Source organism: Nerophis ophidion, linkage group LG02 (genome assembly GCF_033978795.1).
Source record: "Nerophis ophidion isolate RoL-2023_Sa linkage group LG02, RoL_Noph_v1.0, whole genome shotgun sequence".
Classification (NCBI taxonomy): domain Eukaryota; kingdom Metazoa; phylum Chordata; class Actinopteri; order Syngnathiformes; family Syngnathidae; genus Nerophis; species Nerophis ophidion.
Genome location: NC_084612.1, coordinates 23924159 through 23948133, shown reverse-complemented (window position 1 = coordinate 23948133; position 23975 = coordinate 23924159). Strand labels below are relative to the sequence as shown.

The following is a 23975-nucleotide window of genomic DNA, read 5'->3' as shown; positions in this document are numbered from 1 at the left end:
TAAACAAGTTGAAAAACTTATTTGGGTGTTACCACTTAGTGGTCAATTTTACGGAGTATGTACTGTACTGTGCAATCTACTAATACAAGTTTCAATCAATCAATCAAATAAGGTTGATTGGCCACATGTTGTCGGTCTATCTGTGTTAGCCCTGCGATGAGGTGGCGACTTGTGCAGGGTGTACACCGCCTTCCGCCCGATTGCAGCTGAGATAGGCACCAGCACCCCCCGCGACCCAGAAAGGAATAAGCGGTTGAAAAGGGATGGATGGATGGATGTTTTCTCCTCTAGAATCCACAGTTGAAAATATAAAACATTTATTTATCTTAGTATCTTACACAGAAGGATCTCAGACAAAACATACTAACTATTGTGACATCATGAGAGGCTGTGTGCTGGAGGGGAAGATAATTCCCCTGAGATGGTGGTTCCAACAAACAGGAGTTTTGGCCCCAGCTGGTGGAGAGCGGCGGCGCACCACATGGCACAGCCCACGCCTGCTGTTGATCAAAGAGTGATTGCAATGTAGGGCTTTTAAGGGCCAACAAGCATGACAGTAGGAGTGTGGAAGGAGAGACAAAGCAAATTGTGATCAGCTGCAGAGGAATTGGGGTTATATGCTGCTGTTTCCTGGCCCCTGTTAAAAGTCGTGCTGCCGCGTTCTGGACTAACTGCAACCAGGAGAGAGCTTTTTGGCTAATGCCAGAATAAAGTGCATTGCAGTAGTCCAGGCGACTTGAAATAAAAGCATGCACGACTTGTTCAAAAAGGTTAAAAGATAAAAACGGCTTAACCTTTACTAAAAGACGAAGGTGATAAAAACACGATTTTAAAACGCCATTGACTTGTCTAGTTTAAAAACGCTGTCTATAGTGATGCCAAGGCTGATGACTTTGGGATAAAATAATTTTGCAATGGTCCCAAGTCAGTGAGGGCCGGAACAAAAACTGAAATTTCCGTTTTTCCCTCATTCATTATTAAAAAATTCTGGGCTAACCAAGCCTTGACGTCGCATAGACAGTTGAGAAGGGGTGTCAGCCAGCAGAGAACATAGTGAGTTCAGATAGCATAAGAACAAGTATATACATTAGAAATACATTTTATTATTTACATTAGATTATTCATATTTACAATCCGGGGAGATGGGATGTGGGAGGGTATTAGTAAAGGGTTGAAGTTGCCTGGAGGTGTTGTTTTAGAGCGGTTTTGAAGGAGGATAGAGATGCACTTATTTTAACATCTGTTGGGAGTGCATTCCACATTGATGTGGCATAGAAAGAGAATGAGTTTAGACGTTTGTTAGATCGGAATATGGGTTTAACGTGGTTTGTGGAGCTCCCCCTGGTGTTGTGATTATGGCGGTCATTTACATTAAGTAGTTCGACATGTACTTCGGTATCAGGGAGGTGTAGCGGATTTTATAGACTAGGCTCAATGCAAGTTGTTTTACTCTTTCCTCCACCCTGAGCCAGCCCACTTTGGAGAAGTGGGTTGGAGTGAGGTGTGATCTGGGGTGGAGGTCTTAAAGTATCCGGACTAGGTGCATGTCTTTGGAGGTGGGAGGAAGTCGGAGTACCTGGAGGGAACCCACGCAATCATGGGGAGAACATGCAAACTCCACACAGAAAGATCCCGAGCGCAGGAAAAACAAAGTGTTTAAAATAAGTCCAAAAAAAAAAAGGCTAAAACAAATGTTCAAGTTGGTTTTCACCAGTTTTTTTATTTACAAAGCCAAATAATTAAATCATTGGTAAGGGAAACGTGATTGTACAGTTGTGAATAGATCATTTTGAACTATACAAACATCCAGTAACACTCAGTACATTTGGTCAGCAGAAATTGACACAGGGATGAAATCTTGACAATTGGTGGCCTATTAATAGTGTTTAGGAATTATATCCATCAGTAGTTTTAATAACCTAGCTAACAGTCATCACCTTGTGTGTTCGCTTATTAACATCGCTGAAGACTAACTTAAATCTCAAGTTAAATGTAGTTGTGAAAGAGCAAAATGATGATTCCTAATGCTCTTACAATTAGAATAAAAGAGTGTGTCGGAAAATGAGGATTATCCAAAACCACATACGCTCATGATTAATAACCCAGAAAACACAAATATAATTTAAGGCAGCAGGCCTTTAATTCATCAATTTTTTTGTGATAAAGTGTGACTAAAACTTGAAGATGATCAATTGGGTTACCATCTTGGTTACAGAGAACAAGGGTACAAAAACAGCCTCAGCTTCAGTGATTTAATAAGTGCACCAAGTTTATGTGGCTGTTTTGATCACTGAGGTGTGACGGGGGACGCTTGGGCATATTCTTCACTTTGACACTAGGATGCCTTCTTCTCCATCCTGAAATGTTACAAAAACAGAATATGTGTCATTTCCTGTCACATGAGCTCATACATAAGTCTTTGATAATCCAGTATAGTATGCAGGGTTTCCCTTGAATCTGATCATGGCGCACAGCCACAGCAAAATTATAACCACTACCCCTTAAATAATTATTGATTTTACATTCAAAAAAATTATAGTAAGCCTCTAGGAGTCACACACAGTCTGACACTATTTTTAGTTTTTATTACCAATCTTATGCTAACCACTGGCCCAATTTCAACAGTGTTCCCTCACTGCACACATGTCCGTCTCTGTGCTTCCCCAGACACACAACAACACTTCCTCATTATTCGACAAATCGCTTAGTTGGGCTGGGCGATATATCGATATACGATATATATCGCGGGTTTGTCTCTGTGCGATATATAAAATGACTATGTCGTAATATTCGAGTAAACGATCTATTGCAGCTGCGGGCATTACACTCTACTCGCTCTATCCTGTGTCTTCTCACAGACAAGCAGGCGCACATTCATACGTCACTTACTGTCACGTCATACGTACACGCCCTCGCCCAGCGGAGAGGTAGCGGCGTGGCTAACATTAGCTGTGATGCTAGCGGGTTGTTGCGAGAGAAAGAAGATGCGACTCTGGTAACAAGTGAAGGAAGAATTAATTCCCAAGAAAAACAGCACGGGGCCCATCGTCTGGCGGTGGTTTGGCTTCAAGCGGGAATATGTCGAATAGACAACTTTAATTTGTCATGTGTGGGGCACAAGCGTTGCTACCAAAAGTAGCATTACTGCTAATATGTAGCATCATTTGAAAAGTCACCTGCTAATAACTTTAATGAATACAGTTTTGGTCAATTGACTTAGTTGTGATTTCCTTCTCTGCATGAAAGTTTAAAAGTAGCATATATTAGTGCAGTTTGAACAAGAATGTTTTAATGTAGACACATAGAATCATCATACTGCTGTGATAATATGCATCAAGTGTTCATTCAAGGCTAAGGCAAAATATCGTAATATATATCGTATATCACGATATGGCCTAAAAATATCGCGGTATTAAAAAAAGGCAATATCGCCCAGCCCTATCCCTTAGGCACGGATGGTGTGTGCGATCATGGGAACAATGAGCATCAAATCAATAACACACAAACATAAAACATTCCCACTAGTAGGTCTTTAAAAAAATAATTGTTATATATATATATATATATATATATATATATATATATATATATATATATATATATATATATATATTAAGAACAGGGTGTTGTGATGGCGTAAGCAATACGCACTGGAGAGGAGTTAGCATGTCTGCGATGTGAACGTCCTTTAATATATTGCAAATATACTTGGGACAACGTAAAGCAAAATGAGCAAATATTAAGAAGACAGCGGCAGATTTTATGGAGAAAAAGTCAAACTGGAGCATCAGTGCGAAGCATGTGACCTCACATCAAGGGACAGAAGTAGAGTCTCTAAACATGACTAGAGTCTATAATAACACCAAAAAAAGATGCTAGATTTGTTGATGGTGAATAAGTTACTAAAAGTCTCTAGACAATTGAAAAATGATCAACAAAAATACATTGTACAATAAGCAGCAACAATTAAAAAATGGAGCAAAAATACTAACTAATTTAAGACTTGTTTTTAAATCAATCAATCAATCAATCAATGTTCATTTATATAGCCCTAAATCACTATTGTCTCAAAGGGCTGCACAAGCCACAACACAAACCACTACGACATCCTCGGTAGGCCCACATAAGGGCATGGAAAACTCACACCCAGTGGGACGTCAGTGACAATGATGACCCAGTGGGACGTCGGTGACAATGAGGACTATGAGAACCTTGGAGAGGACCACATATGTGGGCAACCCCCCCTCTAGGGGTGTATGTTTACATTTTTTTTAGACTTAAAGAAAATCATATCATAGCAAATTATACAATGTCATGTGACCACACTTTAACCACACACCCACCACCACAGGTGTGTTGGCAATCTCGGGGAAACCCTGGTATGTACTAGAAATTCCCACAGCTGTATTACTTGCTGGCTAAGGTGAATTGTGTGACTGTTATTGCTTCTACTGCATAACTTTGGAATCTAGGTTGCTGAAAAAAGAAAAAAAAACACACTTACTTGTACTTTATGAGGCGGCCTGCCTGAATTAGCTGGGCGGACTCGTTGGTCACATGGCAAGCAAACAACAGCCAGTTGCGTGGCTGCACCTTGTAGGCAAAACGCATGAAGAGCAGCGAGTAGCAACACAGAGCTGAGAGGAGAGGAAAAAGAGCATACAAACAGGTAAAAGTTGATTACAGCATTGTAAAATGTGTCTGATATCCAACAAATCCCCCAGCTCTGTTACATGCCTGGTTGATGCAAGTCAATAATTAAGTACAGCTGCAAAATAAGGGGCCAGATAAAGTTTTGTGTGTCAGCACTTTGAGAAAGAAGATAGAAGACACTATTAAATTCAAGAAATAAGTAGTCGCAAAGTACAAAAGTTCCATCCGTGTGGCTCACGCTTATACTCCTCCCTCTCCCCTCAACCCCCTCTTTGACAACATGAGTCTTTGATAAAGGTAAAAGTGATATTGAATATTCATTTTTCCATGTATGTGTTTTTATTTTGGAGTGTCTGCAACCAATTAATTGGTTTTACAGTGGTACCTAAACTTAAGAGTGCCCCAACTTATGAGTGTTTTTCGACGCATTGTTATGCTTTAAAAGGGGAACTACGCTTGTTTTTTAATTAAAGTTAAAGTTAAAATACCAATGATTGTCACACACACACACTAGGTGTGGTGAAATTTGTCCTCTGCATTTGACCCATCCCTTGGGAAGAGAGGGGAGCAGTGGGCAGCAGCTGTGCCTCGCCCGGGAATCATTTATGGTGATTTAACCCCCAATTCCAACCCTTGATGCTGAGTGCCGAGCAGGGAGGCAATGGGTCCCATTTTTTTTTTATAGTCTTTGGTATGACTCGGCCGGGGTTTGAACTCCCAACCTACCGATCTCAGGGCAGACACTCTACCTACTAGGCCACTGAATAAGAATTGTGCCCATAGTTCACAATCGTTGTGAAAAACAACAACACAGGTTTTTTTTGCATCATAAATTGGTAATATTCGGCTTGTTCTACGCGATTAACAATGCAGCTAATGGGAAAACTCCCTTCTGCCTCTAAATCATTCTAAAAATGCATTCAAAGACTACCAAGAATACTTTTTTTTTTACATTCCGTAACCTGTATAATAAATGAGCTGCATTGTTATTGTAAGAGCAAACACTGAGGTACTGTTTTTCAAGCGTAGTAACAACACATCACCTTGCGACCGCATTAGCCGTAAGCTAGCTTCTTGCGCCAGCAGCTGAATGGCTTTGGAGTATGTAATACACAACACAAAGCGATAGGACACTAACCTGTACTGACTGAAAACATGAACAATCATTACAGTATCTGTAAAGTATTAAGCCACATTTCATGTTTCGTTTGTACACGGTTACCTCAAAAATGTATGTAGTTGCACGAACAAGCATAACGTGCTGCATGTATCATGGTCAATAATATAGCGATTATTTCGTTGGACATGTGTTTTTTTTGTCAAGCTGGCTGGGGATGTTTTTTTCCCCAATTGATTTTGGGTAAGCACTCCATTTCTGTCCTCATTTATAATGTCAAGTCATGCCGGTCCTGACTCTCTCAGCTTCCGTCTGCTCCAACGTTTCACCCTGTCTTTGTGCTTGCGAGGTTTCTATAACCAGTAGTTCATCCCCTGTATATTCAGCTTCAAAAAGACAAGGTTGTTAACCTAATTTCTCCAAAAATATACATCCTTGTCAAAGGTCACGATTAGTACGCAAATGCGTTTGTTTACGGACGAAGCTTGCCAGAAGTAGGGAATGCGTTGCTATGGGCAAAGAAAGAAATAAGAAATAAGTTCTGGTAATTTTTAAAATGACCTAAATCCTATAAATATTGTATATATTACATATTGTTATGAAAGTGTCTGTTACTACATTATATATACTGTATTTATATTATATATTATATATATATATATATATATATATATATATATATATATATATATATATATATACACTTGCAGCTAGTACATAAAACGTTAAAGGTGGGTTTAGAAGTTGTTTTTGGGTAATTTGAAGGCTACAATGGTGACTCATTATCTGCATCTTGCAAGTGTTTTTTTTAATCAATGGAATCCTTCAAAAATTTGTGCATCCCCTTCTCTAATAATAATTGCAAATGATAGGAAGCAAGCAAAATATTGAGTTACAAGCATATCTGTCATTTGTTGGTGTAGCAAATGTGACAGTGAACCCAGTAGCATTAGCAAGACATTGACATAATGTCTAGCTGTTCATCTTAGTAAATTTGAAGACAGTGCTCAGAAGAAAAGGTGGATAATACTCCTTGAATTGAAGAAAGAAATAATCAGAAACATAAGAGCGTGTTGCAAGCTACGTCACAGGACCAATTAAGCTCGGAGGTTCAGGCACTACTGTACATGGTTTCCTATGGGAAAAATCACCTTGGTTTCCATACGATTCGGCCTACATCGCACCTTTTAGAACTAGTGATACTCGGGGTAACCCGGTACTGTATATGCATCTTACCAAAGGTCATCCTTCCACTGATGATCTCAGGGCTCTTCTTCATATCTGCGATGGCAGCTATCGGGAGACCCCAGTTTGCAACTGGACCCCAGAAATGCTGTAAACACACACAACAAAAATCAGACAATAAGCAAAATATAGAATAATGATAACATCTTTGTAAAAAAGCAACAGAACGTATACATTTTAAGTCAAAGTAAAATCATTAAGAAGACTCACTGTACTAGTGAAGGTTTGTTCAATATCCAGCACCACATGTAAGACAAAACAGTGATACAAATAGGTCACATGTTAAAGAGGTCACATATAAAGTATGAGCCGTTTTAAGTAAGGCAGGATCAGTTTGAAAAATGGATTCACGGTTAACACCGCATGCATTTTATTTTCCCATTTAAAAAAATTTAAAAACGAACGAATGGTACGTTGTTGCATTTATTTTGGAACTGCTCAGTCATCGGTACATTTTGGTCAAGGATTTTTTTTTTTTTTTTCTGAAGTTTTCCAAAGCCCATTCTTATCTGACAGAGACTTAGCCCTGTTTGGATGTTCAGTGGACTCATTAACTCTTCCCCTCTACACCCAAACTGCACTCTTAATGGGTACAGTGCTGGCCAAGAAACTCATACTGGCAGAATGGAAGAAACCAACTCCTCCACCCTATCAAAATCGGCTTTGTGAACTTGTTTCAGATATATATTGTAACTGTTGCGACTAATAATTATAATTTGTTTTATTTCTCTAAAAACAGAATAAGTTAAGTTCACAAAAGGGAATTTAAATCAAAATGTATAAAAGTTCATAAGAAGGCTTTATTTAAGTTACTATGGTTAAAAATGTAATTTCATGCCTTTTTGTTGGGTTTGTGGGCATGTGTTTGTTTTGAAGTGTCTCGATTGGTCTGTGAACGGATATAAGGAAGCTACTTCCGGGTATGAGGAAAATCTGTTTGATGCAATGAGAAGGGATAAAGAGAGCGACTGATGGTTACAAGGACTAAAAAGTGTCACAAGAACTTTCAGCGTTTGGGCCACAAGAGCCAGAAGATCACAATTTCCTCCTAAAAGAAGCATGCAGGCCAACGAGGTATTTGTCATTTCTGTTTGTATTTTACTTCGGTAAATGTTTGAGCCACATGCTGTGCATGTTATTTTCACGTTTGTAACGTGCTTTATTTTATTAACAGTTTTCACGGTGAATTGAAGGGAAAGAAAGCCTTCAATAAATCAGTTCAAGAAAGCCATTGTGTCAGTGCTATGTGGAGGGAGTTACAGTGAAAACTCGAACTGTTCAACGACCGGTGGACAACGCTGAGACTGTCGGCAACATTAAAGAACCCGGGCAGCGCAGCGCAGCTGTGACGTCATCAGCACGGAGCAGAAGAGCCCCCCCCCCCACAGACAACATTCACACTCACATTCACAAACTAGGGCCAATTTAGTGTTGCCAATCAACCTATCCCGAGGTGCATGTCTTTGGAAGTGGGAGGAAGCCGGAGTACCCGGAGGGAACCCACGCATTCACGGGGAGAACATGCAAACTCCACACAGAAAGATCCCGAGCCTGGATTTGAACCCAGGACTGCAGGACCTTCGTATTGTGAGGCAGACGCACTAACCCCTCTGCCACCGTGAAGCCCTGCTAAGATGCCATTATCATCAAAAGAACCTTTGGATGAGTCATTGGTTAATTCCATTATCGGTGAAATCAAACGTCTTTCTACAGATGTCATGAGTGCTTATGAAGAGCTACGCCAAGTTTCAACTCCAGAACAGGAAACGCGACGAAAAGTTGACACATGTACACAGACATCCACTTTCATTCTCTCTGTAGCTACAAGCCGTCTGGATAGAAATATTCCAGAAGAGGAGCCAGAATGGCCAAAAGCTGGTTCTATATTTAACTCAACTTGTAAAAGCTCTGTCATGTCTATTTTGAAAGGCTACACAGTGCAAGAAAGCACCAAATCTTCCGTGGGTCGCCAAGAAGCTGCCGCTGAAGCTGCTGCAAGCCAAGCTGTTCTAAAAGTGCTACAAGAGCAAGAAAGAGAACAATTGGAATTAAATATTCTTGAAGAAAAAGCTAGAAAGAAGATAGCTGAACAAGAAGCAGCAGCCCGAAAGCGTCGCTTACATCGAGAAGAAGATGAAGTGAGGCGAAGAATACAGAGAGAAGAAGAGGAAGCTGAAATAAAAGCTCAATTAGAAGAAGAACATATAGCTCTACAAAGAACTCTAGAGGAAAAACGGAGAAAGATAAAGAAATTGGAGACAGTGAAAAGTCTTAATGCAGCAAATGCGAGAATGCTGATATATGATCAAAGGAGTGTCAAAGAAGAGCGGAGTGACAAGTTAGGAGATGATTTTAAAGAAGATGACCAAGTATCTGCACCCTCAAGTCATCTGTCTACACATAGGTCTTCCGTATCAAAAGTTAAGAAAACCTCCAATGACAGTACGGCAGAGCTCGTTAAGATGCTAGCAGGTGCTTTAAGTGTCAACAGAATCCCAATTCCTGAACCTCCAACATTCAGTGGGGATCCATTGAAATATAGTGACTGGAAACTATCTTTTCAAATTTTGATAGACCAGAAGAACATACAAGAGAATGAGAAGATATATTACCTACGAAGATACATAGGTGGTCAAGCCAAGAAAGCCCTTGATGGTTACTTCCTGCTCGGAACTGAATCTGCCTATACTGCTGCATGGGAGATTCTGGAGGAGCGATACGGAAACCCATTTACAATTGCAAAAGCATACAGAGACAAGCTTCAAGCGTGGCCTAAGATTGGTTCTAAGGATAGTCTGGAGCTCCGAGAGTTCACAGATTTTCTCCGCAGTTGTGAGGCTGCCATGGTTAACATCAAGGCATTGGAGATCCTGAATGACTGTAATGAAAACAGGAAGATCCTTTCTAAGTTACCAGATTGGCTGATCGCAGCTTGGAATCGAAAGGTTATGGAAATGGAACAAGAGAAAAAACAATTTCCCTCTTTCAGTCATTTTGTCAGATTTCTATCATGGGAAGCTAAAGTCGCCTGCAACCCTATCACTTCAGTGCAGTCACTGAAATCAAGTGATACGGACAAGCCAAGGTCTCAAAGATTACAAAGCTTTGGAGCAAAGACGTTGAACACGAGTTGTAATGAAAAGACACTGACAAGTTTCAATGAAAAGACGACAACCTCCAAAGAAAAGAATGTCATGACATGTATTTTCTGTGAAAGGAACAATCATACATTACATAAATGCAGGAAGTTCATGGAGAAAGCTGTGACGGACAGAGTCAAGTTCATCCAAGCTGAACGTTTATGCTTTGGTTGTCTTCAGTCTGGACACCGCTCAAAGAACTGCAGCAATAGGAGTGTTTGCGACACATGCGAAAAGAAGCATCCAACTTGTCTGCATGAGGAGCGAACCAAAGATGAGCAAAAGCCACCGTAAGCCAAGCCAAGTACAAGTCAAGAAAATCCTATTGAAATATTACCTCAAGCACCCCAAAACAAAGAAAGAACCAAAGAAGCTACTTCATGTAGAGTAATACTTCAAAAAGATAACATACAAACAGCTATTCAGGTGTACTGGAGAGGAGGCTACGTCGGTTAGTCGAACCTCGGATTCAGGAGGAACAGTGTGGTTTTCGTCCTGGTCGTGGAACTGTGGACCAGCTCTATACTCTCGGCAGGGTTCTTGAGGGTGCATGGGAGTTTGCCCAACCAGTCTACATGTGCTTTGTGGACTTGGACAAGGCATTCGACCGTGTCCCTCGGGAAGTCCTGTGGGGAGTGCTCAGAGAGTATGGGGTATCGGACTGTCTTATTGTGGCGGTCCGTTCCCTGTACGATCAGTGCCAGAGCTTGGTCCGCATTGCCGGCAGTAAGTCGAACAAATTTCCAGTGAGGGTTGGACTCCGCCAAGGCTGTCCTTTGTCACCGATTCTGTTCATAACTTTTATGGACAGAATTTCTAGGCGCAGTCAAGGCGTTGAGGGGTTCCGGTTTGGTAACCGCAGGATTAGGTCTCTGCTTTTTGCAGATGATGTGGTCCTGATGGCTTCATCTGACCGGGATCTTCAGCTCTCGCTGGATCGTTTCGCAGCCGAGTGTGAAGTGACCGGAATGAGAATCAGCACCTCCAAGTCCGAGTCCATGGTTCTCGCCCGGAAAAGGGTGGAGTGCCATCTCCGGGTTGGGGAGGAGACCCTGCCCCAAGTGGAGGAGTTCAAGTACCTAGGAGTCTTGTTCACGAGTGAGGGAAGAGTGGATCGTGAGATCGACAGGCGGATCGGTGCGGCGTCTTCAGTAATGCGGACGTTGTACCGGTCCGTTGTGGTGAAGAAGGAGCTGAGCCGGAAGGTAAAGCTCTCAATTTACCGGTCGATCTACGTTCCCATCCTCACCTATGGTCATGAGCTTTGGGTCATGACCGAAAGGATAAGATCACGGGTACAAGCGGCCGAAATGAGTTTCCTCCGCCGTGTGGCGGGGCTCTCCCTTAGAGATAGGGTGAGAAGCTCTGCCATCCGGGAGGAACTCAAAGTAAAGCCGCTGCTCCTTCACATCGAGAGGAGCCAGATGAGGTGGTTCGGGCATCTGGTCAGGATGCCACCCGAACGCCTCCCTAGGGAGGTGTTTAGGGCACGTCCAACCGGTAGGAGGCCACGGGGAAGACCCAGGACACGTTGGGAAGACTATGTCTCCCGGCTGGCCTGGGAACGCCTCGGGATCCCCCGGGAAGAGCTAGACGAAGTGGCTGGGGAGAGGGAAGTCTGGGTTTCCCTGCTTAGGCTGTTGCCCCCGCGACCCGACCTCGGATAAGCGGAAGATGATGGATGGAAACAGCTGCAATAATCCCAGTCTGGCTTTCATCCACAACTCAACCAACCCAAGAGGTCCTTGTGTATGTTCTGTTGGATTCTCAAAGTGATACAACTTTTGTTCTGAGTGAAGTAGCAGATGCATTGGAAGTGGACAAAGAGCAAGTCAAGCTAAAGCTTTCTACTATGACCTCAAGAATTACTGTAGTAAGCTCCCAAAAAGTAACCAACCCGCAATTAAGAGGCTTTTATTCAGGTGAGAAGATTGCCTTACCACCAGTCTACACACGTGAGTTCATTCCGGCGAACAGAACTCATATACCTACAGGCGAAACCGCAAAAGCATGGTCCCATCTAGAGCATCTCCAAGATGAGATACCACCTCTGCAAGACTGCGGAGTAGGTTTGCTCATCGGGTACAATTGCTCACAAGCCTTACTTCCCAGGGAAGTCGTGTCTGGCAAAGAAAACCAGCCCTACGCCCAGCATACAGACCTTGGATGGAGTATTATTGGTAACCAGAATCCCTACGTAGACTACGGCGATGTCATCAGAGACAGCCATCGCATTGTAGTGAGACAAGTGACACCAGGTTTGAAGCCTAATGTCAACCTCACGGGACCAAAGTTTCTCTGGCAAACGCAACTACCCAAAAGAGAGTGCACGGTGGGAGAAATCAAGGAAGATGATCCTGAACTCCGCAAAGCTGTCGTGTGTAACACCAATGCAGAAGAAGATAGATCATTGCTGAATCGCCTGGAGAAATTCTCTGATTGGTCAAGAGTGGTAAGAGCAATTGCCAGATTGAAACGATGTGGAAAAGAACACAAAGGTGTGAAACAAAGAACTAATGAAAGTACAAGTCTGGAAGAAAGAAAAGAAGCAGAACTTGCTATTATCAAGTTAGTTCAAGCAGAAGTATTCTCAGATGAGATAAAGAGCTTGGAACTTAAGAAAACAGTTTTCAAGACTAAAGACAGTAAGCTGTGCAAGTTAAATCCATTCTTGGATAAAAAAGGCATCTTAAGAGTGGGAGGCCGCTTGAGTCAAGCCGCATTGCATCCACACGTAAAGCATCCGGCAATACTCCCAAAGAGCAGCCATATCACAGCCTTGCTTATTAAGCACTTCCACAAGAAGGTGCATCATCAAGGACGTGGAATGACGATGAACGAAATGCGAGCCAATGGATGGTGGGTCCTAGGATGCAGCAGTGCCGTCTCGTCACACATTTTCAAATGTGTCAAGTGTCGAAAGTACAGAAGGAGTACTGAAGAACAGAGAATGGGTGACTTACCTGAAGATAGAACAGAGACTACTCCACCTTTCACTTACACCGGCATAGACTGCTTCGGTCCGATCTATGTTAAAGATGGAAGGAAGGACATGAAAAGATATGGTCTCTTACTTACGTGTCTATGCTCAAGAGCCATACACATTGAAGTCGTTGATGATATGACAACTGATGCATTTATCAACGCTTTAAGAACATTCATTGCCATAAGAGGAAATGTTCGTCAGCCAAGATGCGACCAAGGCACCAATTTTGTTGGTGCAAAGAGAGAGTTTTCTGAACTTATGACAGGAATGGATCAAGAAAGAGTGAAGGCTCTCGGATGCGAGTTCCTTATGAACACTCCAGCGGCTAGTCACATGGGCGGCATATGGGAGAGGCAAATTAGAACAATGAGAAGTGTTCTTATGGCTGTTCTCGACCAGTCGGCGCGAAGGCTCGACAGTACCTTACTACGAACAGTTCTGTATGAGGTCATGGCCATCATTAACAGTAGACCACTTACTGCTGAACACTTAAATGACCCATCCGGACCAGAACCTTTAACCCCAAACCATATACTCACAATGAAGTCAACAATTATACTGCCCCCACCTGGAGAATTCGTCAGAGAAGATCTGTACCTTAAGAAGAGGTGGCGTCGAGTCCAGTATTTGGCCAATGAGTTTTGGACCCGTTGGAAAAGGGAATATCTTTTGAATCTACAATCAAGGCAAAAGTGGCACAAGAACAGAAGGAACTTGAAGGTCAATGACATCGTCCTTCTGAAAGACGACCTGGCACCACGCAACGAATGGAAGCTGGCCAGAATCACCGATGTCTACCCAGGGTCAGATGGTAGGGTGAGGAAACTAAAACTGATGGTTAGTGAAACCACATTTGATAAAAAGGGAAAGCTCACAACTAAAACCGGGTTTCTTGACAGACCTGTACAGAAGGTGGTTATTCTGCTTGAAGCAGAGTGAGTTTAAATTTCATGTGTTTGCTTGAGTGCACTTTCATTGTAAATGTACAAGAACAGAAGAAATTTATTTTGAAGTTAAAAATGTTTAAAAGAAATCCCACATTAAGGTTTGTGTGATTTGGTGGGAGTGTAACTGTTGCGACTAATAATTATAATTTGTTTTATTTCTCTAAAAACAGAATAAGTTAAGTTCACAAAAGGGAATTCAAATCAAAATGTATAAAAGTTCATAAGAAGGCTTTATTTAAGTTACTGTGGTTAAAAATGTAATTTCATGCCTTTTTGTTGGGTTTGTGGGCATGTGTTTGTTTTGAAGTGTCTCGATTGGTCTGTGAACGGATATAAGGAAGCTACTTCCGGGTATGAGGAAAATCTGTTTGATGCAATGAGAAGGGATAAAGAGAGCGACTGATGGTTACAAGGACTAAAAAGTGTCACAAGAACTTTCAGCGTTTGGGCCACAAGAGCCAGAAGATCACAATTTCCTCCTAAAAGAAGCATGCAGGCCAACGAGGTATTTGTCATTTCTGTTTGTATTTTACTTCGGTAAATGTTTGAGCCACATGCTGTGCATGTTATTTTTACGTTTGTAACGTGCTTTATTTTATTAACAGTTTTCACGGTGAATTGAAGGGAAAGAAAGCCTTCAATAAATCAGTTCAAGAAAGCCATTGTGTCAGTGCTATGTGGAGGGAGTTACATATATGGAGAAACTGCGATACAACGGACAATCCACGCAAATAAAATGGGAGGACCCCTGGGGCCCTGTGATGAAATATCTTGACTGCAAAAGTCAATAAACTGGTTTGGTTAGATGGTTTAAGTATGCATTTTTGTTATTATTATTATCTTTTTTTAATTAATATTTATTTTTTGTTATTATTATTTTAATTTATTTTAATTTTGGATTTTCTGTAGTTCATGTAAGCATCTCTCAATGGGTGTGTGTGGGGGTGGGGGGTTGTTTTGTTTGGTTTTGCCAGATTTCGCAATACTTTGTGCGAGATCTTGCAATACTTTTTGCAAGATCTCACAGTATTTTGCCCGAGATCTTGCAATACTTTGTGCGAGATCTTGCAATACTTTGTGCGAGATCTTGCAATACTTTGTGCGAGATCTCGCAAAAGGTTTTTTTCCTATGTCAGTGAACTGGAAGTAAAACAGACACAACGATGGAGAAGCGGGAGAATGCGGGAGCCTACCCATCATCTGTGCTCTGTTGTGGGACCAGAACACGATTTGATGTTGTTATATTTTAGACCAATACTAAAATAGAAATCAATAAACTTCTCCCACGGATGATGGGTAGGCTCCTCTATCACCTGCTCGTATTAAAGAAAGGTGTCTTGGTTCCTCCTCGCATAACCAACTTTTTCAAGTCTTTGCAAATTGCCAGGTTTTTTTTCCGTCAGAGACACTTTAAAATAATCCCAAACCATGTCATTAGTCAGTCACCGAGCAAGCTCGCTTGTTAACCACGCACTCGTTGTTGTTATGCTACGCTCGCCGCGGTTTGATGAGGTCATCAAGCGTCGCCAGTAAACCTCTCATGCTGCAGTCGTCAATCCTGTTTTGTGTGTGGGAGACGGGAGAGGGGAGGGGCTGCTGACTGGGAGACGCATCTGCTTTGTACTTCCCCCTATGTCCGTGTTTTATCGGATATGTTCCGATATATCGGACATCTCAAATTTTTTCCTTTCCATGTTTCTTGCTTTGTGTTTTGTTTTTTTTCTCTGTTTGTAATATGATTTGGGTAGAGTTATTTTTGGCAAATAATTAATAAAAATATAAATTAAAAACAATCCCACTCTGTTCAAAAACAAACGGCAGGTTGTGTAATATATCTGAAATAAGGCCGTCTATCTATCTGTGTTAGCCCTGCGATGAGCTGGCGACTTGTCCAGGGTGTAACCCATCTTCCGCCCGAATGTAGCTGAGATAGGCGCCAGCGCCCCCCACGGCCCCAAAAGGGAATAAGCTGTAGAAAATGGATGGATGGATGGTTCATGTAGAGCAGTGGTTCTCAAATGGGGGTCACCGTACCCCTGGGGTTACTTGAAGGTATGCCAAAGAGTACGTGAGATTTTAACAAAATATTTAAAAAATAGCAACAATTCAAAATCCTTTTATAAATATATTTATTTTATAATACTTCAACAAAATATTAACGTAAGATCATAAACTGAAAAGAAAAGCAACAATTCAATATCAAGTGTTGACAGTGTAGTGGAATTTCTGACCTTTATACCATATTTTGTGTCTGTTTTAGTCCAAAAAGAAAGTATATCTAAAAGCCTCTGAATCGCTGGAAGAGCATATGTGGGGGAAAGTTGAATTTGTGGTCGCTTTAACCATTCTACAAAATGTTTTGATTGTTTGTTATGACTAAGGGATCCACGGTTGTTGTGGAGCAAGCAGTTGCAAAACAACGAGACCTTGACACATGAGGGAAACATATAAAAAGCCAGTTGACCAATATTTGATATGATTTGCATGATTTTGCATGATTCTGGATCCTTCGGATGATGCTGTCTGTTTGCATTGGCAATTCAATCCAACTTGTACTTTTGACTATGGGTAAATAAAACTTTTGTAATAAAACCACTTTGTTTGCTGTTTAAGCTTCGGGCCAATCCACAACAACAGCTAGATTTTTTTGTGGACATGTTCTATAAATATTGATCTAACATTTATTTTATTGTGAAGAAATGTTTAGAATTAAGTTCATGAATCCAAATGGATCTCTATTACAATCCCCAAAGAGGGCACTTTAAGTTGATGATTACTTCTATGTGTAGAAATCTTTATTTATAATTGAATCACTTGTTTATTTTTCAACAAGTTTTTAGTTATTTTTGTATCTTTTTTTTCCCAAATAGTTCAAGAAAGACCACTACAAATGAGCAATATTTTGCACTGTTATACAATTTAATAAATCCTAAACTGATGACATAGTGCTGTATTTTACTTCGTTATCTCTTTTTATCAACCAAAAATGCTTTGCTCTGATTAGGGGGTATTTGAATTACAAAAAATGTTCACAGGGGGTACATCACTGAAAAAAGGTTGAGAACCACTGATGTAGGGCATTTGGAGCACAATCATATTATTTGCAGATTTTCACAACATTTGAACAAGCAACAAAAAACATTTTTATTGCATTCAGCACGATTATAAATGTTCAGGGTAGAGTTATTTAGTTATTGTTGAAAAGGTTGTTGCTCTGTATTTACAGTGCAATGTCTAACTGGCTGGACAAGACGACCCAGTATGTAAACCTACAGTATAGAACTCCATAACGTCAGTGTCCTTGGAAGCCAAATGTAACACCGAGTTTACTGAAGTCACAGGAAATAATTCACAAAATGGATAGTAAAAAGAAGTATTAGTGAAACATTTGTGAGCTTTAAAGCATGTCACACTTGAACCACATACAAATAGCTAGCAGGCTACATTTAACATGTTTGCTCATAGCGGCTTTATGTTACTTACCTCGTCAAATAATCCCTGAAATCTTTGCTCTTTAGGTGGTCTATAGCTTTCCGTGCAATTGTCCCGGCCATAGTTAAACGCTTGGCTAGGATCTATTTTGACCTAGAGATGTTGAAATTGGTGGTGAAGGGCGACGAACTGACAGCTCAAAGGACGACCGGTCAAATTCCCAACACAAAATGCACTTTACGATACTGTCGCAAAAGGTCACCCAGACGTTGCCAGACGTACGATTATCATCGTATTTGTGCGATAAAAACTAATTTCACGCTCTATTCGAGCAATAATTCTACACATTAAATTATGTACAAATAATTGGCCTTTGTCTTTTAGCCAACACGAACAGGATACATCTTGCACTGCGCCTGATGTGTTTCTACATCCAGGTGGGGGCGCTGTTCTGCCGGCAGTAGCTTTTTTTTTTCTTTTTTTTTTCTTCTTTTTTTTTTACCAACGCAGCGTTTTGTTTTAAGGTAGAACTGCATGTAAAATCCATGCTATACACCAGGGTTCACCAACCTTTTTGAAACCAAGAGCTACTTCTTGGGTACTGATTAATGCGAAGGGCTACCAGTTTGATACACGCTTAAATAAATTGCCAGAAATAGCCAGTTTGCTCAATTTACCTTTAATAAATAAATCTATATATATATTTAAAAAAAAAAAAAAGGTATTTCTGTCTGTCATTCCGTCGTACATTTTTTTTACTTTTACGGAAGGTTTTTTGTAGAGAATAAATGAAGAAAAAAACACTTAATTGAACGGTTTAAAAGAGAGTAAAACACGAAAAAATATGAAAACTAAATTTTGAAACATAGTTTATCTTCAATTTCGACTCTTTAAAATTCAAATTTCAACCGAAAAAAAATGAAGAGAAAAACCAGCAAATTCAAATCTTTTTCATAAAAATAAAAACAGAAGTAATGGAACATTATTAGTATTTTTTTCCTGATTAAGATTAATTTTAGAATTTTGATTAAATGTTTTAAATAGGTTCAAATCCAATCTGCACTTTGTTAGAAAATATAACAAATTGGACCATGCTATATTTCTAACAGAGACAAATCATTATTTCTTGTAGATTTTACATAACAAAAATTTGAAAAGAAATTCAAAAGACTTTGAAATAAGATTTAAATTTGATTCTACGGATTTTCTAGATTTACCAGAATATTTTTATTTTATTTTAATCATAATAAGTTTGAAGAAATCTTTCACAAATATTATTCGTCAAAAAAACAGAAGCTAAAATAAAGAATTTAATTAAAATGTATTTATTATTCTTTGCAATAAAAAAAATACTTGAACATTGATTTAAATTGTCAGGAAAGAAGAGGAAGGAATTTAAAAGGTAAAAAGGTATATATGTTTAAAAATCCTAAAACAATTTTTAAGGTTATATTTTTTCTCTAAAATTGTCTTTTTGAAAGTTATAAGAAGCAAAGTGAATAAAATAAATGAATGCATTAAAACAAATGAAGACCAAGTCTTTAAAATATTTTCTTGGATTTTCAAATTCTATTTGAGTTTTGTCTCTCCTAGAATTAAAAAGGTCAAGCAAAGCAAGACCAGCTTGCTAGTAAATAAATAAAAATTTAAAAAAAGAAGCAGCCCACTGGTAAGTGCTGCTATTTGAGCTATTTTTAGAACAGGCCAGCGGGTGACTCATCTGGTCCTTACAGGCAACCTGGTGACCCCTGCTATACACCGTCCGCAGTAATACTGTATCGTCAAAAGCAACAACAAATCAAATGTATACGACAATTATCCCCAATACTATATACTTTTACAACACTGAATTGGCCCTAGTGTGTGAATGTGAGTGTGAATGTTGTCTGTCTATCTGTGTTGGCCCTGCGATGAGGTGGCGACTTGTCCAGGGTGTACATTGCCTTCCGCCAGATTGTAGCTGGGATAGGCTCCAGTAACCCCCCCCCCCACCCCCCACCCCCACCCCCCCTGCAACCCGGAAGGGAATAAGCTGTAGGCAATGGATGGATTAGATACTCTTAAAGGGGACCTATGATGATTTTCCACGTTTCTAACTTGTTGTTAAAATGCTGGATATTTCTGTTAAACAATGCCAACGTGTCAAACAATAAAGTTCATGCATTTTGGAATGAGCTTGCACGCAGTTTTGGAAGTCTCTAAGGTGTCAAAGTCATTTTAGATCGGGGCCATGGAGAACAAGCTACTCCCAAGTGGGCCGGACTGGTAAAATCACGGCACGATAACTCAAAAATAAAGACGACTTCAGCTGGTTTTCTTTGTTTGAAAATAGAACAAGCACATTCTGAGCTTGTACAAAAAACATAATGTTGTTCGTTGTTTTTTTTTTTTACACTAACGTGTTGCGGTTAATAGGATTCTACCTCTTTTTGTCATTATCTATACTTTCTGAATAAATTATCGACATCTCTGCGCTGCTGACCCGTCTCCGCTCGGGATGGTCTCGTGCTGGCCTCGTGCTGGCCCTACTATGAACTGGACTCTCACTATTATGTTAGATCCACTACGGACTGGACTCTCACTATTATGTTGGATCCACTATGGACTGGACTTTCACAATATTATGCTCGACATCCATTGCATCCGGTCTCCCCTAAAGGGGGGGGGGGGGGGGGGTCACCCACATCTGCAGTCCTCTCCAAGGTGTTTTATAGTCATATAGTCATTCACAATGACATCTCACTGGGTTGTGAGTTTTTCCTTGCCCTTATGTGGGATCCGAACCGAGGATGCATTGTGGCTTGTGCAGCCCTTTGAGACACTTGTAATTTAGGGCTGTATAAATAAACATTGATTGATTGATTGATTGATGTGATAATGTTTATCAGTCAACTCATGGGTGTTCATTTTCAATGCATCCAAAAAAAAGTTATGTAAAATCAAATTTTCAGATGTACTAACATCATGTGGTTTATTTTTTTTTTACATATATAGCATAATTTACATAGATACAAAAAATTGCTATTGCGACATCTACTGGACACATTTTCAACAGCAGTTTCTTTCATTGAAAAATGTTGACTTATTTTATACTTAGCAAACTCATCTGTTCGCGAGTCTGATGCGGCCCGCAGGCCTTACGTTTGGCACCCCTGTATTTTGCAGCTTTTTTAAACCAGTGTATACAATGGGAGTCATGATGTGGAGCATGAACGGGCATTTCTGGTACTTGCTGTCTCCCACTCTGCTCCAGGCTGTGAGACTGGTTTTGCTGCTGGCCCCAGTCTTCCCTGTTAGTCCTTAATGTGTCATGCCATCCCATTCGCTCTGATGACATCCATCTTCTTCCGCTTATCCGAGGTCGGGTCGCGGGGGCAGCAGCCTAAGCAGGGAAGCCCAGACTCTCCTCTCCCCAGCCACTTTGTCCAGCTCTTCCCAACGTGTCCTGGGTCTTCCCCGTGGCCTCCTACCGGTCGGACGTGCCCTAAACACCTCCCTAGGGAGGCATTTGGGTGGCATCCTGACCAGATGCCCGAACCACCTGATCTGGCTTCTCTCGATGTGGAGGAGCAGAGGCTTTACTTTGAGTTCCTCCCGGATGGCAGAGCTTCTCACCCTATCTCTAAGGGAGAGCCCCGCCACCCGGCGGAGGAAACTGATTTCGGCCGCTTGTACCCGTGATCTTGTCCTTTCGGTCATAACCCAAAGCTCATGACCATAGGTGAGGATGGGAATGTAGATCAACCGGTAAATTTAGAGCTTTGTGAAGTGAAGTGAAGTGAATTATATTTATATAGTGCTTTTCTCAAGTGACTCAAAGCGCTTTACATAGTGACACCCAATATCTAAGTTACATTTAAACCAGTGTGGGTGGCACTGGGAGCAGGTGGGTAAAGTGTCTTGCCCAAGGACACAACGGCAGTAACTAGGATGGCACAAGCGGGAATCAAACCTGCAACCCTCAAGTTGCTGGCACGGCCACTCTACCAACCGAGCTATGCCGCCTTTGCCTTCCGGCTCAGCTCCTTCTTCACCACAACAGATCGATACAGCGTCCGTATTACTGAAGATGCTGCACCGATCTGCTTGTCGATCTCACGATCCACTCTTTCCTCACTCGTGAACAAGACTCCAAAGTACTTGAACTCCTCCACTTGGGGCACTCCACCCTTTTCCGGGTGAGAACCATGGACTCGGACTTGGAGGTGCTGATTCTCATCCCAGTCGCTTCGTACTCGGCTGTTAACCAATCAAGTGAGAGCTACAGATCCTGGCCAGATGGAGCCATCAGAACCACATCATCTGCAAAATGTATAGAGACCTAATCCTGCAGCCACCAAACCAGATACCCTCAACGCCTCGACTGCGCCTAGAAATTCTGTCCATAAAAGTTATAAACAGAATCGGGGACAGAATCCGCTCTGACGTATATTTAAAAATATATAAGGTCTTTATTTGTTCACAACATTTTACATAGGACTGTTTGATATGATAGACTTTTAGAAAATTGGTTTCGCTGCTTAACTCCGATGATACAAGACGATACATTGTCACGTTTCTACTTGGTTTGAGAGACCTTAAAATAATATAAAATAAAGTATTATTTCTAACCATAGGATGTGTACAATAAAGCCAAATTGTATTTGTGACTGGTGACTCTATGTTTATGAATGTTATATTATTTTCGACTGTCTCTGGACAAAAAAATAGCGGTGCTGTTCATCTTCAAGATATATATTTAACATGTACATTTTCAAAAGACACATTCTGATACTTTCGGAGAGGTTGGGAGTGGACGGGTTCAGTCTCTCTAAATGGAACGCCTCCAAAAAGGAAACACTTGCAGACACACACCTAAAGTAGGTGATAAAAATTAATCTGGAGCAAAATTTACATCGAAGTATATCTAATTTATATTATCTAAGCCAGGGGTGTCAAAGTCAGGGCCCGTGGGCCGGATGTGGCCCGCAAATTAATTATCGATGGCCCCCGGGATGATATTTGATTAGTATTAAAACCGGCCCGCAGGCCACAGCCGCCTGCTGCTGTTTTGCACGCACCAATACTCCATTAGTGTTGACGCTAGGGATTTTCTAAATGGGGTCCAAGGGACCCCGTCAGGACATGAAAATGGGGTGCCGCAGTAAATTTTGGGGTCCTACTTCTTTGTAAGTGTTTTGAAAACAAATGATCAATGTACGCATTATTCTGTTATATCTCACTTTCCACAGGTATATTGTGTTTTGCAAAAAGGTTACCATAGGCATTACGTAATTCATTAAAAATAATAATACAAAAGTAAACAATCTTTTATGCCTATGTAAATGTATTCAGTTATAAACATTCATTCAGTTTCTTCTTTCCTTCATGGATATTCTATTCTATTCTATTCTATATAAACTTTACCACTGTCTGTATTTCTGATTATATTTTTATTGCAGTATTTTCAGAATGTGTTTGTTCTATTTTTGGCCAAAGTAAGATAAAAAAAATTATCCGAAGTTTTCCTTATTTTTTAGTTTTAATAACATGATTTTAATAGTCCGGCCTGCATGTGCACAGATTTCCCTCCATGCGGACCCTGAGCTAAGATGAGTTTGACACCCCTGATCTAGACACTATCGCTCAGCCGTGGGCCTCAGTTTTAATACACTTTTACAGAACTTGTGGCAGTAACGACAGTGCTAAACAAGCAGAAGTCTGAAGCTAAAATCATAGAGAAGTTTCTTTAGCGGAGAAAATACGACTAAGGTGGAGAAAATGTATCACAATTTGCGACTTGATAATTAGTTATGAAACATATTTTTTGTCAGTTATTTGAGTCCTTTCTTGCAATATATTTGGTTACTTATTTTTTTGAATCAGCTTAATCTAAGCCTATGGTTTGGGTTCAATAAATACTTTTTGTGACGAACAAACGTGGTTCATACTTTTTGACAATGTTATAACCTGAGTAGGATATTGGATACGATTAAAATCAAGAGTAAGATTACTAAGTCAGTGTTTGTTATATTTGAGCGTGTCCCATGCTCCACTGTAGTGAAAAAGATGGGCTCCAAGGTCAAAAAGCTTAAGAGATCTGGAGGGATCTAGACAACAAGGAAGTGTGTTGAATGCAGATTAGAATCATGATAGGTCCCCTCTAGCCTTCAGGTACGACAATTTCCCATCCGGCAACAATGCCAGTAATGTAAACTGAGCTGCATTGGTATAAATGTTAAGTACATGTTATTACCAAGGGCTGACGATAGTGTAAGAGCACATCCAATAGAATTGGGCGCAAGTGACTTCTCTGGCAAACCAATTGAAAGGGAAAATGTGCAGGCACTTCATTTGTACGTAAAACATTTCAACAGCCATGCTAAACTAAACCCGGATATCTTTTCATTTTTACTAATGCTTTACTATCACTGAAAATAAAGCCAATATTGCAGCAGAAATAAGACTAAACAAAA

At 40.6% G+C, this 23975-nt stretch overlaps 1 protein-coding gene across 1 annotated transcript; it reads right to left on the bottom strand.

The window, feature by feature from the left end:
• Positions 1–1694: 1694 nt before the first annotated feature.
• mpc1 (mitochondrial pyruvate carrier 1) lies at positions 1695–17929 on the bottom strand. Its single transcript, XM_061879843.1, is given in 4 exon segments — positions 1695–2357; positions 4505–4637; positions 7007–7103; positions 17568–17929. Coding segments are annotated over 4 exon segments (327 nt in total). The 5' UTR covers positions 17643–17929; the 3' UTR covers positions 1695–2335.
• Positions 17930–23975: the final 6046 nt, after the last annotated feature.